This window comes from Phalacrocorax carbo, chromosome 3, assembly GCF_963921805.1.
Source record: "Phalacrocorax carbo chromosome 3, bPhaCar2.1, whole genome shotgun sequence".
NCBI lineage: Eukaryota > Metazoa > Chordata > Aves > Suliformes > Phalacrocoracidae > Phalacrocorax > Phalacrocorax carbo.
In genome coordinates this window covers 16,882,530-16,898,823 of record NC_087515.1, presented here as the reverse complement: position 1 = coordinate 16,898,823, position 16,294 = coordinate 16,882,530, and the positions used below count along the sequence as shown (strand labels likewise).

The window sequence follows — 16,294 nt, the reverse complement described above, 5'->3', positions numbered from 1 at the left end:
CAATATCTCATTCCAGAAACCAGCTGTTTTTAAAGCTACAATACATGCTCATCCAGTCACAAGGTTCTGGGTTGGACGTTTGTCCAGGATCTCATAACTGCTAAACAAGAACAGAATGTAGATCTTCCTGTTCCATGGGCAAAGTTCTTGCCACTTCACTGAAGTAAGAACATCCATTAGCTTTTAAACACATAAAGCAGAGGACATAAAATTGAACCTTTTTTTACTCTAAAAAAAGGCAGGAGTGCAACTAGAGTAATCAGTTCATTATGGTGTGTACTTCAGCCTGGAAATAAGTTCACTATAGGTGGGTTGTTGCTCAAATGATCCTTCTCTGGAGAGTTCTTTTTTGTTTCCTTTTAGGGTCCGGTACTGACCACCAAGAGACTAAATAGGTTGATGGCAGGTCCAGCACAGGCTTATCATCATACCCATGCTGCTGAAACCTTCATACTCTGAGGGGAAACTTCCTAGGGAACCAGCTGCTCTATGTCCTTCTCTGCTTGTTCATTGTGAAATACTGAATCTGGGAGGCAGCCCTAAAAAAGGAGCAGAGCCTTACATAACCAGTTGTCTTCCCTTGGTGGTTATCTCTAGCAGTGCTTGTCAGCTCTGGGCTACAGCCCTGGTACTGAATACTGTCCTGTGGGGAACCAGCTGCATCGCTGCATTTCTGACAGTGGAATTTGTCCCTGCGGTATCACAACCAAATGGGACAGAAGGAAAGATGTGAGCTAGAAGCTTGTATTTTACCACTATAACTGTGGGTGGTTGTGTCAAAAGCTGCACAAAGACACCAGAAAAAGACAGTGTGTCTGGCATAACTTGACACAGAAGAATGAAGGAGAACAGCCTGATAAAGACAGAAAAGGAAACAGTGAAATGCAGGGACCATACTGTCTGCAGGCAAATAGTTGACCGTATTACCACCCCAGTCCTTGGTACCTTTTGTGGGTGTGGAAAATGGCTGGTTGAATAGGCAGCACTGGGAAAAAGCAGTTGTAGACATTTACAGACAGATCCTGAAAGAAAGCATAAATGTACCCACTGACAGAATAAGTCAATGAGCAATAGAAATGGGTGTCTTAGAATCAAAGGGAGGAAATTTCTTCAGTCTGGCTGGACATGACAGGCTGTATCCTAGAGCTATGATACAAATAGCCTGCAAGATTGAGATGAAGTGAAAGGGAAGACCTGAACAAAAGACTATATCAGAGATGATGTCTTAGGAATGGATCTGAATGACAGAATGTTAGTTTTCTCTGCAGAGGTTAGGAAAAGGGTAAAGAGCAGCTCTGCTGCCCATGGTGAACTGAGTTTTTCCCTAGGTGGCAATGAATGTATGACTGAGGGAATAGGTTAAGATTTATTTTGTAAAGAGGCAGTTCTTGAGCACAGAAGTAGATCTACAGATCTTTCTGCGAAATTATTAGCCTAGTAACTTCCATAGGTGGATAAGATTCCTCAGAAATAAGCTATACAAGGAAAAGGGAACCAAGAACAAAGCTCCCATAAGAAAGGGGAAGAAGGAAAACTTTCCTGTAGAGTATTTTGAAAGAGAAAGGGAAGAGGTATGAGAACTTGGAAAAGATGGTCATGGAGGTTAAAGGTCGAGAAGACTTCTCACAGAGAGCAGCTGATTGAGCTTAATGCAGCTAATGCGCAAGGATGCACAGAGTGCGGCAATGGATCTGGAATCAGACTACAAAAAAGTTAGATTTTGGAAAAAAATCTCAACAAATCATAGTGAAAGGAAAGTAGGTATGAAACGAGATGGAATGGAGCTGGTGGAGGAGTTCAATGGATAGTCTGTACAGAGAATGAAAACAAATGAGACTAAAAAGGGAAGATTGGGCAGTAATTAAAAAAAAATTTAGGAGTCCTGGAGTCAGTCTACCCTACTCCTGGAGTAAGTTAAAAGAGAGTGAAGCGTGCTTCCATTGTGATAGGAAGGAGGCAAAAAGGAGAAGCAAGCCCACAGAGAATGAAACCTGAACCAGCTTAAACTAATTCTGGTGGAAAGAGCAGCATCTCTATGGTTTAGAATATTTATTTCAGAAAGCAACACTAACTGCAGAAAAACTGGTTTTATTAGGCCTGGCTTATTTTGCAAAGACCATTGGTAATAACAGGCAACGTGATGAGACCCTGCTGTTGACTTCAGAGCAGCAGAGAAAATCCAGAATATCAGGTGATATTTGACTGAAATATGAATATATTTTAATATTTTTTCCATAAGTAGATAATACAAAAATACATTAATATTGTTTCTAGCTTCATTTCTACTCTTGATCTGGTACAAGCACTTGCAAAAAACTTTCATTCTGTATGGTTAAGGAAAACGAAAAGGAGTCAATGAGTCATAGACAAAAATAAAAATATAGACCATATTGCAGACAAGGATAGTCTTTAGGCACATATAGTCTGTCAGAAAAACAACCAGTTCCTCATTTGGATTAGGAAAAAAATCTCATATAATTTAGGAAAGAAATAGAAGACACTTAACCTAATCAAACTCTTTACATGGATTTATTTTATGGATGCCGATGACTGGGCTTGACAAAATCCTTCTCCCTTCTTTTAACAAGAGTTGGAACAAACAAAATAATTAATCTTAGATTATCTGTCAGCTTTCTGTGAAGCTGAGTACATTCTGGTTAGATTTTACAAATGACATTACAAAGGCAAGAGAACTACAGCAACAAGAGATTTGGAGGACCTCTTAAAAATGCAGGTAGGCTACTTCACAGTAAGTTCCCTCAAATGAAACAAGCTTACCTGTTTCAGAGTTTGTAATAAAGTTTGGACTATGATGTAACTTTGCCCTTGTATCACATGGAGGAAATCACTGGGCATTACTCACGAGAGGCTTGGCTGCAGCTGCCAAGAGCAAAGGCCAAAGTGAATAAAAAGAAATACACGATCCACCAGCAGACGGTGCTGCATTTCAGGATTAAAGTACACCCATTAAAGGTGTACGAGGGATTTGAAAGAAATATTCTCTAATTCATGCTTGAGCAAAGCCTGCCGCTACCCACCTCTGACTGTCGTAAGCAGTACAATTAACATATTCACTTAAACAAAATCTTACCCACAAGCTACAAAAGCGAACAGTCTCCTGCAGGGCTTAATTCAGGATGCCTGCTGCTTTTCTGTTGACTCCAGCCTGGCCATAATGACACAAGTAGAACATTTTTCCATTGATTCCAACTCCTTGATGATGCCTATCTCTCAATAGGTGATCCTGAATTACCGTGTCACGTTTAAAAGTGGATTTAGCATGAGTGTAAAACACACTGATGTGCATTAAACTTAATGTGCTGCCAAATTAGTAGTATTTGCTTTCCTTGCAAAACTGGCTGCTAAATGAATGAAGAATAATGATCACTTAAAAGGTAACATGAGAGATTCCTGCAATACCGAAACAGAACAATACTCCTTTCCCCAACACACTGGGATTCAGTGCAATCAATTAACTCAAAGCCCTAGCTACATTACTTCTGGGCCTGTGGGAGAGCTCTCCACTCCATGAAGTTCAGTTTGAATGAACGTGTGATAATGTCTTCAAGTAGCTGGGCCACAGGGAAACCAAACGAAACCAAACTACTGACATCAGCCAAGAGCACTCTCCAACCTCACCAGCCAGCTGAGCTCAGTTCTCAGAATAAAACAGGTTTTACTCCCACATTCACCAAAAGAAGCAAATAAGAAGCACTATGAGACAGATTAAGAAGAGCAGCTCTAATTCTTAATAAAAGAAAAGCTCCAGCAGTGCAAACTATACAACTGTGAGCGAGACAACTTGCAAGATTTCATGCCTACCAATAGTGGCCCTAAATTATACAGCCTGAATTCCTTCCAACAACATTTGTCTGAGGAGTTATCCTGTGTAGCTGTACAGAGGAGGGTCTGTAAAAAAAGTAAAAGCCATGAACAAGGAAAATTTAGCAGTTAAAGACCATTTTCAATTTCCTTTTTCCTGTAGTGGATGCTGATAAGGCAAATTGGAACAACTAGTGTCTCTCTTACCTCATTATTGATGAAACAGTAGAGAATTGCAACCATCAGCCCCTGAAATCAACAAAAAAACAGAAGAGCGGTGAGCAGAGCAGTTCCCTTGCTTTTCCAAGCAAACTTGCAGAGGGCTAGAGGCTCCACACTGCCACGTCTCATAAAACTGACAGACAAAGACAATATGTGGTCCCTGCCAACTCTGATGGCAGAGGAGAGATTTGACCAAACTATGTCTCAAAGCACACAGTCTTAGGAAAAAAGAAGTTACTGCTTTCTTCAACCTGTTCTTTTTTTCTAAAGATTACTTTCGCCTCCTCCTTCCTTGCCTGGTTTCAAGTTATAAACCCTTCAGAAATGTGCAATTCAGAGTGATCTTAAATACAGCTCTGTGCTTGATAAACAGGGAATGAGTGGGTGAGCAGGGAAACTAGCAGAATAATGATTCCCTTAGACAAGGAGATTCTTTTGAAATGGCATTACCTAAGGCAACAGCTAAATAAAAATCACAGTAAACCTCCTCACATGCAGTTACAGCTGTAGACAGCTACCTCTCACACAGATTTTCCAAAGAGTACCAAAGCCACTGTAGAAAACACAAAATTTGCTTTCAGCAATGCCATTATACAATTACAGGAAATCACAGACAATTTTGTTATTGCACTGAGGTGCCCCATAGGAAGTAGATATTAATATGTGGATAGGAATAGCAGTTTACTGTGATAAATTTAAGACATTGAAAATAACAGTATGTGACACTAACATTTAGGTTGGCTATTAAAAATTAGTCCTCATACTTTCTCTTCCACTGTCACAATCCTGCAATATCCAATGTTAATAAATTGAGAAATATAAAGAACAGGGAACATGCAATGAATGAGAAAAAGCAGGTCCCCAAACAGCAGTTAAAAAATATCTTATCCGCATGGGCACAGTGTGAGTGCTACCTGGAAAGAAGCAAAGGAGAGTTCAGTAAAAAGCTTCACAAAGCGCAGCATCCCTCTGGCATGTTCATCGGTAATAAAGGCAAAGATGACCTCATGGGTCCCCAGCAGTGGGATTAGAGTCAGCGTAGATTTGGCCAGCCTAAGATCACAAAGAAAGAAAAAAAAAACCAACAATGCCACTGAGTAGATCACTGTTGACCCCAATGATAACTGGGAGTCACTGTTTCTGCATTCTGCTTCTGACACACTGTCAACTTTGGGAAGTCGCTGCTCCACCTCCTGCAGAAGCTGCAGGAAAAAAAAAAGTCCTCACAATAACCTCCACTGCAGACCACTTACTGCTGAGAGCACAGCTCTGTGTTCAGCTACTGGCTGTATTTCACCTGGAAAATCTTCCAAATTCAGGAGGAGGCCACGTGCTTTCTTGTACCTTACATGTCTTCTTGTGTATCCTTTTCACCATCTGTAAGTGGGAAAGATGACCAAAACCTACCCTGTTAATGGCCTGAAAGAAATAATCTATCAATAATTGGATTCTTTTAAAATACCTTGGCAAAGGGAGGAGTACTTGCTATTACTTCTCACTGCTGTGGTGTGTTAAATCTTCAAAACATTGTAACTAACCATAACTGCAGAATAGCTTGTAAAAGCAGTTAAACTATCTTAGAGTGAGTGACAACTCCATGATTTAAATGGCAAGTTCAAAGGCACAGCTAGCAAAGGAAAAAAAGACAAACCAGCCTGAAATAAAACATTTTTCATATGTGAGAGAGCAATGCTCAGGCATCTGACCACAGGAAAGCATTCACAAGAATGGTCCTTAACTCTCTTTTCACAGATACACGTGCTAGCCACCCAACAGGATAATGAAAGATGCCTGAGCCTCATGTGGGAGTTTATAGGGCTATCCTGGGCCACAGAACCTATCAACATCTCACAACAACCTGTCTTGAGACAATTCAGTAGATAAAAAAAAAAAAAATCACTCAACTAGCAGGGCTGCCAGTACTTAGTAGATCTTGTGTGCCCTAGGGCTGTTGGCTGCTATTCTGAATCATGTAATCATTCAGGCTGAAAGGGACCTTCAGAAGTCTCTGGTCCAACTCCAATTCACAGCAGGTTACTCAGGGCTATGTCCAGCCAAGTTTTGAATGTCTCCAAGGTCCTCCACAGTGCCTCTGGACCTCTGTTCCAGTATCAGACCACTCTCACTGTGAATTTTTCTTCACCTCTGACATGCAATTTGAATTTCTCTCACTATAACTTGTGACCTCTGACCCCTGTTCTTTCACTGTGCACCTCCAAAACGACTCCAGCTCCATATTTTGTATAACCACCATTAGGTAGCTGACGATTGCAGTTAAATCCTTGCTTAGTCTTCTGTTCTCCAGACTGACTAAACCCAGTTTTCAGCACCTCCTATGTCACCTGGTCCAGCCCCTGACCTAGCTTGGTGCAAAACTGATGCAAGTCCTATGGGGTTGGAGGGACAGGACACAATGTCTTTTTCTTGTGCTGGGGAGCCTCAACCTGGACACCAGAAGCAGTCTCACAAATGCTAAATGGAGGGGATTGGTCACTTCCCCTGACCTTCTGGCTATATCTTTGCTAGTGCAGCCCAGCATGCGGTCAGCCTATGCTGTCACAGGGCACACTGCTGAATCATGTTCAACCTGTTGTCCTCCAGCATCCCTGGGTCTTCTGTAAAGTTGCCTTCTCCCCAGTCAGTGCCCATCCTGTACAGCTGCATGGAGTTATTACATACCAAGCGCAAGGCTCCTGTCAGCCCACCCACTGGCCTGCCAATGTCCTTGATACACAAGGACTGAGGTGCGGTAAATCAAAGCAACCGCTGAAATTAAACAGTTTACACATACAGGTAAGCAGAAATGCAGATCCTTAGTGGACCTAATTGGACCATTGCATTAGGGGACTTGTTTAAATATGCAGCTTAAGGGCAAGTCTTGTGATGGAGGCTCTCTCCCACCACCACCTGCCTGAGATGGAGGTAGAAGCAGGAGACTGGCACTGAGTTGGCTCTGGAGACACCGTCTGGGTAGAAAAGGGGAGTTGTGTAGGTGTACAGCAATCCCCTAGCTTATTTAATGAATGCTAATTGTTCTAGATGGGATAGATGGAGAATGCTCCCTTAAACAGGACGCCATGCAAAATCCCATGAAAAGGTTTCCTGGGAAATTAAGACCTCCCTAAAGAAAATAATTTCCCTGAGCAAGGGGAGAAGTTTCTCCGCAACTCCAGTCATTCTGGAGAGAAAAGGGATTTGCTGCCATACTGAACAGTGAGCTCGCTCTCTTTGTCAAATGAATACGCACAGCAGAGAACTGAAGGAAAGACTGGACTGAGAGCAAAACACTTTTCTCCTTTCTATACACAAATGTATCTAAGCTAGTGACTTTCTAGGGCACCTAGACCGGTCCTTGTTTAAAATAACATATACCAACATAGCAGTTCTGTGTCCCCTCCACCCAAAATCTTTTCCAGTGTCTATGAACAGAAATGAAGGGGGGGATGGAAATTCTGATACAGGAATCTCTTACTACTGGTCGTGTTATCATCAGAAGCACACCAACGAGCTGAACTCTTGGGTAAAAGACTCTGCCAAACCTTCTGGCTATAACCACCAACCTCCTGACAGACCACCAAGACTATAGTCTTCATCAGTGAAGGAGGGTCTGTTGCTGGGTAAATCCTCTTCTGATAAAGCCTTTCTGTTTACACAGCAGATTTTTGAACATGCAACATGAAGAAGTGAATGAACATGCACCTCTGATAAATGGCTCACCTGCATCAAACCTTCCTGCTGCTTGCAGAAGTCATGAGGGCAAGGGCTTTCTCCCTTGACATGGTAAATTTACAGTCAGACTTCTAAATGGCTTCAAGCCACCAGAATTGGACCTCCCCCCCACCCCTTGCATGACCACAAATTTTACCCTAGCAATAAAGGTCACATATATGAAAAAAAACCGTAGGCACAAAAGCAAAGCCTACAGCTCATTCAAATGAGTCCCCTTCTCTGCTTTGAGCTCTACACATGCATTAGGATTTCCAAAATGTCACGTTTGATAAAGAAGGTGGGCAACATACAAGGCAACTCTATACTCTGATGAGGATACACCAAAATACACACCATGTCTAGCTTAGAAGGCTGCAGCATTGAAATACCCAACTTCAAACTAAGTCATCCTCCAGAAGCAGTCCAGCTACCACAGCATGTAGCTCCACACGGGTTAATTCAACAGCTAACTTGTTATTTCTACGTTATTTTTCAGACTGCAATACAAAACTACCCTCCAAGATGCAGAAATGAAGGATGTGACCATGAATCTTAGCAAGGTGATTAAATAACACGAAGAATACAGACATGGACAGGGTGAAGCCTGCAAAATAAAAATTGAACCTTTCTGTGATAATCTCTCTTGAAATATCCTATGCATTCAAGGTTGAAAGTTTGTCCCAATAACAACTGGCAAGAAGAACAAGGAGCAACACCCAAAATAACCCACCTTTATCTTCATTGAAGTTAAAGCTTTTATTTCTATCACTCGTAATTTTTTTTTCAAATTAGAATAGGATAGGATATTTCAGTTGAAAGGGACCTACAATGATTATTTAGTGCAACTTCCTGATCACTTCAGGCCTGACCAAAACCTAAAGCATGTTATTAAGGGCATTGACCAAATGCCTCTTAAACACTGACAGGCTTGGGGCATTGACCACCTCTCTAGGAAGCCTGTTCCAGTGTCTGACCGCTCTCTCCTAATGTCCAGTCTGAGCCTCCCCAGCGCAGCTTTGAACCATTCCCACGCATCCTGTCACTGGATACCAGGGAGAAGAGATCCGCACCTCCCTCTCCACTTCCCCTCCTCAGGAAGCCGCAGAGAGCAAGGAGGTCACCCCTCAAACTCCTTTTCTCTGAACTAGATAAGCCCAAACTCCTTAGCTGCTCCTCAGAGGACATTCCTTCCAGCCCTTTCACCAGTTTTATTGCCCTCCTCTGGATGCATTCAATGACCTTAACATCCAATACTTGCATGTGTTGCAAGTATTTTAAAAAATATGTGTTTGATTAATATTCATCCAGTATTACGGAAGACTAAAGTGACGAACTCAGAGATCAAGCTTTCTGTTTATCTATAACTCAGGTGTAACACCTGCCCTGGCTTCACCAGGAAGCTTTTCTGGGGACTGACTGTCCAAGCAGTCACGCCAGTGTGTGACACCACACATGTGCATTACTCAAGGCCTGTGAGCTTTAAATACCTTTGTCAATCCAGTCCTTTCATGTACCTCCTTGTCTGCTTCCACTTTGATGGGCACAAAAAGTGTCAGACCGCCATAGGACATACCTGCATTTTATGTCAGTTTTGCACATCAAGTTAGCCTGTAGTTTGGAGATTATGATGCATATAACTCTGATAAAGATCAGGAAATTTACCTGGAGAAATGAAAGAAGGATTTAAATCACCATCAAGAAACACAGGTGCGTAAGTGTTCAAAAAGCATGTGTATGCATGTATTGGTCCCCGTGCATCCTACAACTCCGCAGCTGCAGAATTTACCACAGAACTCAACTCCTTGCTAAGGAATTGTGCTCTAAATACATCCCCTGTGAGTGCACAAGTCACCTTTGAAAACACAAACAGTTCACTAAAAGCAGGGGAGCTTACCTGCATCTTGGGGAAGTGAGACACAGTAAAGGTGTGGGCTGTCCAGTTTGCCTTGTCTGGATGCTGAGACTGACACCCAGTGTTGTGGATGCAGAATGTGGCATTTCTGCACAATGCTGCACGATTTGTTGCTCTTCTGTAGCCCAGTACCTGGAATATTATCTTCTATCTCCCCATACTACCTGCCATAGTGTTCTGCACACAAGGGAGTTAACTGGATTGTTGCAGCATGCTGTTTTGTTACTGTGCTGCCACTACAACGTGACAGCATGTGGCCAAATTAAACAAACAAAATGCTAGTCAGGAATTCCAGTGACAGAAACCAATTTGGTTTCATAAAACCTCATTTCCAAGTGAAAATGTCAATACCCTCAAAGGTTATTAGCCTTTGGACATGCACAACAGCCATGTGCACATCTGCTCTTTGTACTATGTCATGTCCCGTTCTCACAGAAATCTGCCAGCTCGCTGCACATGCCCCACTCACCCCAATAGCGATGAGAATGGGCAGTCTGATGATCAACCAGTAATTCATGTTATAGTTTCTGGTCCAGCAACTAGGAAGATGGCAAAAAGAAGGAGACAAGAAGAAAAAGTTTCAGTACATTACTAAAATATCCTACTTTTCATTCTGTCACAGCAACGCAGATGGAAAACAATACTGAGGACTAGATACCAGGAAAGCACATCATGCTGACATGGAAACAGATGCAGTTGCTTCTTAGAAACACTGAATGCTTTGTACTATTGCAGCTATCATAATCCAGCTGGATACTACTCACCGGCCTTTCATGCCCACTAATGGCTAGCTCTCCTCCACAATTTGCTATGAATTATCATCAGTTAATTGTGAAGATTTACTCCATTAAAACCAAGGTCAAATTTGTCATGTGGCTCAAAGGAGAAGGGGGGGAAATCTGTTTGAGTCAGACCTCTCCTGTGTGGTTCCTATCCTCCTCTTTCTGCATTATTTTTTATTACTCTTCAGCCTTCAACATCAGGTCATATTATTTAACCGTTTGTTAGTTCTTTATTCCATTACCCACCACCACTTTTCTCATACCAATATTTAGATCAGTCATCTATTTTATTTGTTATTTTCAAAAAGGGCCTACAAATTTCAACCAGGATAAAACAATTAAGACAGAAAACTCCAGTTCCTTCAGCATATATGTACAGGTTTCAGGCCCAAAGGGAGTTTTAAAAGTTATAAGCCAGTAAAATCAAAGATGGGAGCAATAGTTCCCAGCTTTTGTTGGCTCGCTGAGCCCTGTGCCAAGTAAGTAACGTGCTGCAGAAAATATAATACTTAATTTCCCCCTTAAGTCTCATGTGGTCTTTTTAAATTCCTGTGTCCTTGAGCAACACTGGAGAACGATAAGAAAAGTGATGCCTGGAAGCCACAGTTTGGGATCACTGGTTCAGAGTGAACTTTACACTGCAGGGTTTGTATATCTAGTTCTTTTAAGTCCCACCCAGCTCACAGCCAGCTGTACGGTGGGCCATGTGTGTGCACAATGGCCCAGGTGTTGGGGCAGTGTTCACGTGCCATTTCACTTGTTGCTGCAGCAACAGCATTCTTAATATTTCTATGAAATAACTTCGTTAGCCTCCTGCCATATTGCTCAGCATTACACAAAAGCAACAGTTGTCAGTAAAGCCAGCAGGTTTCTGAGCTACACAGGCTGTGAAACAAAAACTATGAAACAGTGCTACGGAAAACATAGGTTCCTTCACAGAACAAGATTTTCTTAATCTCCAAATATCATCTGCCAAAACATACATATACTTAATTTTCCTTAGGGTTTCTTATCAGGTCTGTGAAACTTCGGCTTGGGCGATGTTGATGTTGGTGGAGTGTAAACTGTTCCCAACCTTGAAATGGGACAGTCCACTTAAGGGAAACTTGCAAACCACGCAGCACATGGTAGGGATCCATGCTCAACACCACACCCACATGCGCTCACATACTAGAGAGGAAAGTGAAGCAGCTTGGCTGTGGCCATTCCATATTTCCTTGCAGGTACTACAAGCCCAAGAAGGGCTCAGGATTTCATTTTTCCTTTCAATTTCAGTTTAATGCATATAACAAGCATATTATTGCAACCAGCAGCTCCAGAGCCTACAATTCAATTGTATTTTAGATACTGGAAAAAAAAGGTGTACATATTGTGTGCAGTCAGCGTACCTGAGCTAGAATCTGAAATCTGAGTCACAGAACTTCTTAATTGGTACGTGTGACTGGGAGCCAGCCTCATGGAGCCTTTAAAATTAATTTTATTTGAATCCCTCAAGACTGTTGGGATAAGAGACATGGCTGGAAGTGGAGTTCTAATTTTCTGACTAGCTGCAGTGGAAGCAGAGGCAATTTTAAAATTTCCTGATAATGCCAGAGGCTGAGAAATGATTCTTTACATTAACTCTGCTACATTTCTGTGTGTATTAATTTGCTTCCTGTGGCACAGAGCAGTTTTAGCTACTCCTAAGTTTATACAAATACATGCAATAAAAACACCATTACAGCCCAATTAAAGTGTCATGGCTATTAAAGTGTCCAGAAAATAGAATTGATAGATTTGTACATTTCTTGTCCATTTGTGCTTTCTGGGATCGCCACACTCATAAATACACCAACATCTATTGTGTTTGGGATCTATCCGTGCAGTTTGCTCAGCACCACTCAGAAGATGCTTGGCAACTAATAGCCTGAGAGCTGTGAATGGAGAACTGGTCCAGTGAAAAAAATGCTGCTGAGAAGTTTCTGCCTTTGCTTACCAACCTGCTCGTCATTTTTGCAAAAAGGAAAACACTGAATTTTTACTTTGAAGAGGTACAGCTGAATGGCTCCATTCTTTAAAAAGATTGTAGACTGGCTGTCTTGCTCCCATAATTAATTGCAGATAGAAACAAAGATCTGTAAGTATCAGCATATCAGCATTTTAGGTACAACCTAATAACTAAAGAGCACAGCTTGCCTTCAATTTTATTTGTAATCTAGACAAAGTCTTTTTCAGTAGCTCACTTTTTAAAACAGTAACTGATGTCTAAAGGAGTTTATGCTTGTACACGTAAGGAAAGAAGAAGCCAGCCTGCAAGTAAGTCTTGCAGGCTTCAGTCCTTCATTCAAATGGCTATGTTCATAGCATTGCCTCAAGTTCCCAGCCCTGACCACATTTACTTCCAGTTATTCCTCATAGCCAGGGAAGCAGTTAAGTCACAAATGAAATTTAAAGCCTGCTGCACATCCATGGTGACAGCGCTATGGCAAACAGCATGAAAGATATCCCTGGCTGCTCCAGCAAATGCTCGCCAAAGGCACAGAAATCTTGCCTTTCAGAGAAGCCGCTGCACGTGGTTATTTATTGCTATATTTTACAAATATTTATACAAGATTTAGAAAATTCAATAAAGTGTAAAATTGCCCCTTTTAAGGTCTGCTGAAGGCAGTGAGTGAGAGTTTTCCTTAATAGGAAACATAAATCAGCTCTGAGCACCACATAATATAGGAGGCTCAGCATGAACACTTTGAATACATTTTGTACATCAGTGGGAAGATATGCCCAAGGAACATCGCCTGTTCAGAGGCCGCATGTTCTCTATACCTATTCTGATAATTTCAACAAAACTTGCAATACACCAGAACGGTCACAATCTTGCTACAGAATATTATCAGGTCAACCTTGAAAAGGAAAGTCAGAAAATCCTATCATTGTGTAAGCCAGAAAAGGCAGCTTTGACTGAACTGGTTCAGTACTATGAAAGACACTAAAAAAAGCCAGTTCTTAGTACTCATGAACGCTAGAAAAAAGTCTGGGGTGGCTCTGACTGTGCTGAATTTTCACATTGCAGCATCGAGAGATTGTGTCTCGGGGAAGGAAGAAAATAAAAAAAGGAAAAAGGGGGGGCACTCTACAAAAGTGGTGGCTGGGTTGTTTGAAAACTAAAAGGAAGACCCAATAAACAGTACATTTAAAATAAAAAGGAAATAGTATAATGTTATTTATTTCATTGCAAAGAAAGCTACCCGAATATTTCCAGGCAGTCACTGCCACTTTCCTCCATCTTGGTTTGTTGCAGTGTTTTGTTTGTTTGTTTGTGGGTTTTTTTGTTTGCTTAAAAAACCCCCCCACAATACCTACAATGCTATTTTGTACATACAGCATATATAAAGCAATTTTCCAGAACAGCCACTACAGTAAAACTCGATGAAAAGTATTTTGTGTTTTGCAGCAGTCTTGTGTGTGGTATAGTTGACTTCAGCAAGACTAACATGAGCAGACAGAGAATGTGCCTTTATTTTAAGAGAATCTAAATAATGGAAGCTTAAACAAGAACAGGCAATCACATCTCTGCTGCTAGGCATAAGCTAACCACTACAAATCACAGGCAGAATCCTGTGGGAGGTTTTTGCCTTCCTCTGAAGCTAACTGTAAAGGCTACTGCCAAAGGCACAGTATCAGGAGTGGTCTTGGTTGGGTATGATGACTGCTACTGTTGACACTGTAACTACAGAAGAACAAAACATACCTTTCCTTGACCTGCAAAAGGATAGATTCATTCAGACATGCAGAAAATTCTGATCAGAAAGAAACATATGCTCCATTCTGAAATGTTATGCAAGACCTTCAGACAAAACAGAAGCTATTATGTGAGGTTTCAGCACATTGCCAAGGCAAACCACACCAAACAGAAAGCAAACAATGACCTGCTGATGCACATATACAACACAAATGAGATAGCTACAAAAATCAGAACTAAACCAACCCCTCATCTTCATAAAGGTACTTGACAGTTCCCCAGAGGATAACAAACAGCATTGGCACACCTGGGAAGAGAGGAGACAAGGTTGACACTGACACCAAGAGACAGGGAAAAGCAGAGAGAAGGGCAAACCCCCCCACATAATGATCAGCAACATAATCAACTGGTGGCAGGGTTGCAGCTCCTACCCAGCACTGACAGCTGTCAATGGTGGGAGGAGGAATCTAACCTACAAGTGATTAATACATGTAACTCATTTTGCCTGGTCCCCCACCTAGCTCCTAACAGGCATGAAAAACGAACAACAACAGACCATCACCCACATACTTGGCATACACCAGCTTTTCTGTGGAAAGTTTCAGAGAGGCCAAGGGAATGAAGTTTCTGGAAGCTCTGCTAGGCTCTATATTCATGCTAGAGAGGAGCACAGTGCACTCTGACCTAAATCTTTGCATCCGCATTTCTGCCTGTGGGTCAGCTATGTTGTATTCAGGCAGCACGACGCTCAGGCTGTCTATTGGCACTGTGGCTGGAGAACACACAGCCCCACGTACCCCTGACTGCAAAAGGGAGTGTGGGCACATGACACATAGCGAGTGTGCTCCAGCCTCCCCCGCAGAGAAGTCCCACATTTGGACTGTGGAACTGGCATGGACTTGAGTGGCTGCAGCAAAGACAGCAGATGCATCTGGTCTTGAAAAGAGGCTTGGTCCTATGCTTACCTGACACTGCATGTGCTACGCTTGGTCAGTTTATCTGGGGTGTAAAGGGAAGAGAGAAAAGCCAAATAAGCTGGCAGTCATTACTTGCTTGACAAGGTAAAAGGCTCTTAAATAAATTTCTTTCATTTATGAAATGCCTAGGTCTTGAAAACGAAGTTTAAAGTGCATCTCCCAACCAATACTCAGCACAGGGAATGCCAAAAAAAGCCCACTAGGAAGGAGAGCAGGTTAAGACTTAACAAGCAGGGTGAGGAATTTCTGCCCAAGGATGGATCAGGATGGTCTAATTCCTCTCTGTACCTCCTTGGACAGTGTCCAATGCTGTATGTACATTTTATAGGAAGGGCAACATTTAGTGTGCTTGGTTATCGCACTCTTAAGAACTAATATGGTAAAGGACCATAAGAACATCAGTGTGCCTCAGTAAGGGCAAATACACAGCTCCTGACAGCAGAAGCCACAGTGATCTCTTGCAGTCTGGAAATCTACAAGCAGTATCTGTAGTGAGTATTATCAGTAAAATCCTCTATTGTTGTACTGTATTCATTCTCGGTTATAAGAGCAGCTAAATACTACAGACATGAAAGACCGATTATTCTCCTTAATCAGTTAAAGAAAAAGACAAAAGAGAGAATAAAGACCAGCAAGAAAAAATACCAATAATTAGAATAGCAGAAAAGACAATGAATTGAGTAGAGATTATTGGGGCAAGTGGTTGAACATGTTCCATGGATGTATCCGATACTGAGGGTACACAATATTTTGGGAGCAAAGTTACGAGAACTCCGTGCTGCTTTGATAGTGGCATAAGATATTAAGAACAGGCGCATTGCAAATCACTTCCAAACACAAATGAGCCTTTGATTCATAGAAACTAATTATAGCTCGAATTATTATTTTCTTGACTTTGCTGAGAATTAAGCCATCTTATCATGAAACTTACAGGATAAGACATGAACACTGAGAGCACAGAGGCTGTATGTCAGTGGAGGGAACCGATACACTGAGTGATGATGGTAATGATTTGTGGATCTCTGTCTTCTGAATACACCAGAAAAGTCCACAAATTTAATTGTATTACCTGACATTTGAACTGAGAATCTGTTATTAATACTATATTTCAAAAAAGCCTAGATAGAGAGAGGCTATTATTGAAATGCATCAG

At 41.7% G+C, this 16,294-nt stretch overlaps 1 protein-coding gene across 1 annotated transcript in view; it reads right to left on the bottom strand.

Annotated features, from left to right (window-relative positions):
• Positions 1-16,294, bottom strand: part of GLP1R (glucagon like peptide 1 receptor) — an 87,570-nt gene that overhangs the window by 3,983 nt on the left and 67,293 nt on the right. The window contains exons 8-12 of the mRNA XM_064446019.1: positions 14,411-14,471; positions 10,134-10,203; positions 9,326-9,414; positions 4,959-5,097; positions 4,030-4,071 (exon numbers count right to left, since the gene is read on the bottom strand). Of these exons, the coding sequence (XP_064302089.1) occupies positions 4,030-4,071; positions 4,959-5,097; positions 9,326-9,414; positions 10,134-10,203; positions 14,411-14,471 (401 nt within the window). The remainder of the gene's footprint in view (positions 1-4,029; positions 4,072-4,958; positions 5,098-9,325; positions 9,415-10,133; positions 10,204-14,410; positions 14,472-16,294) is intronic.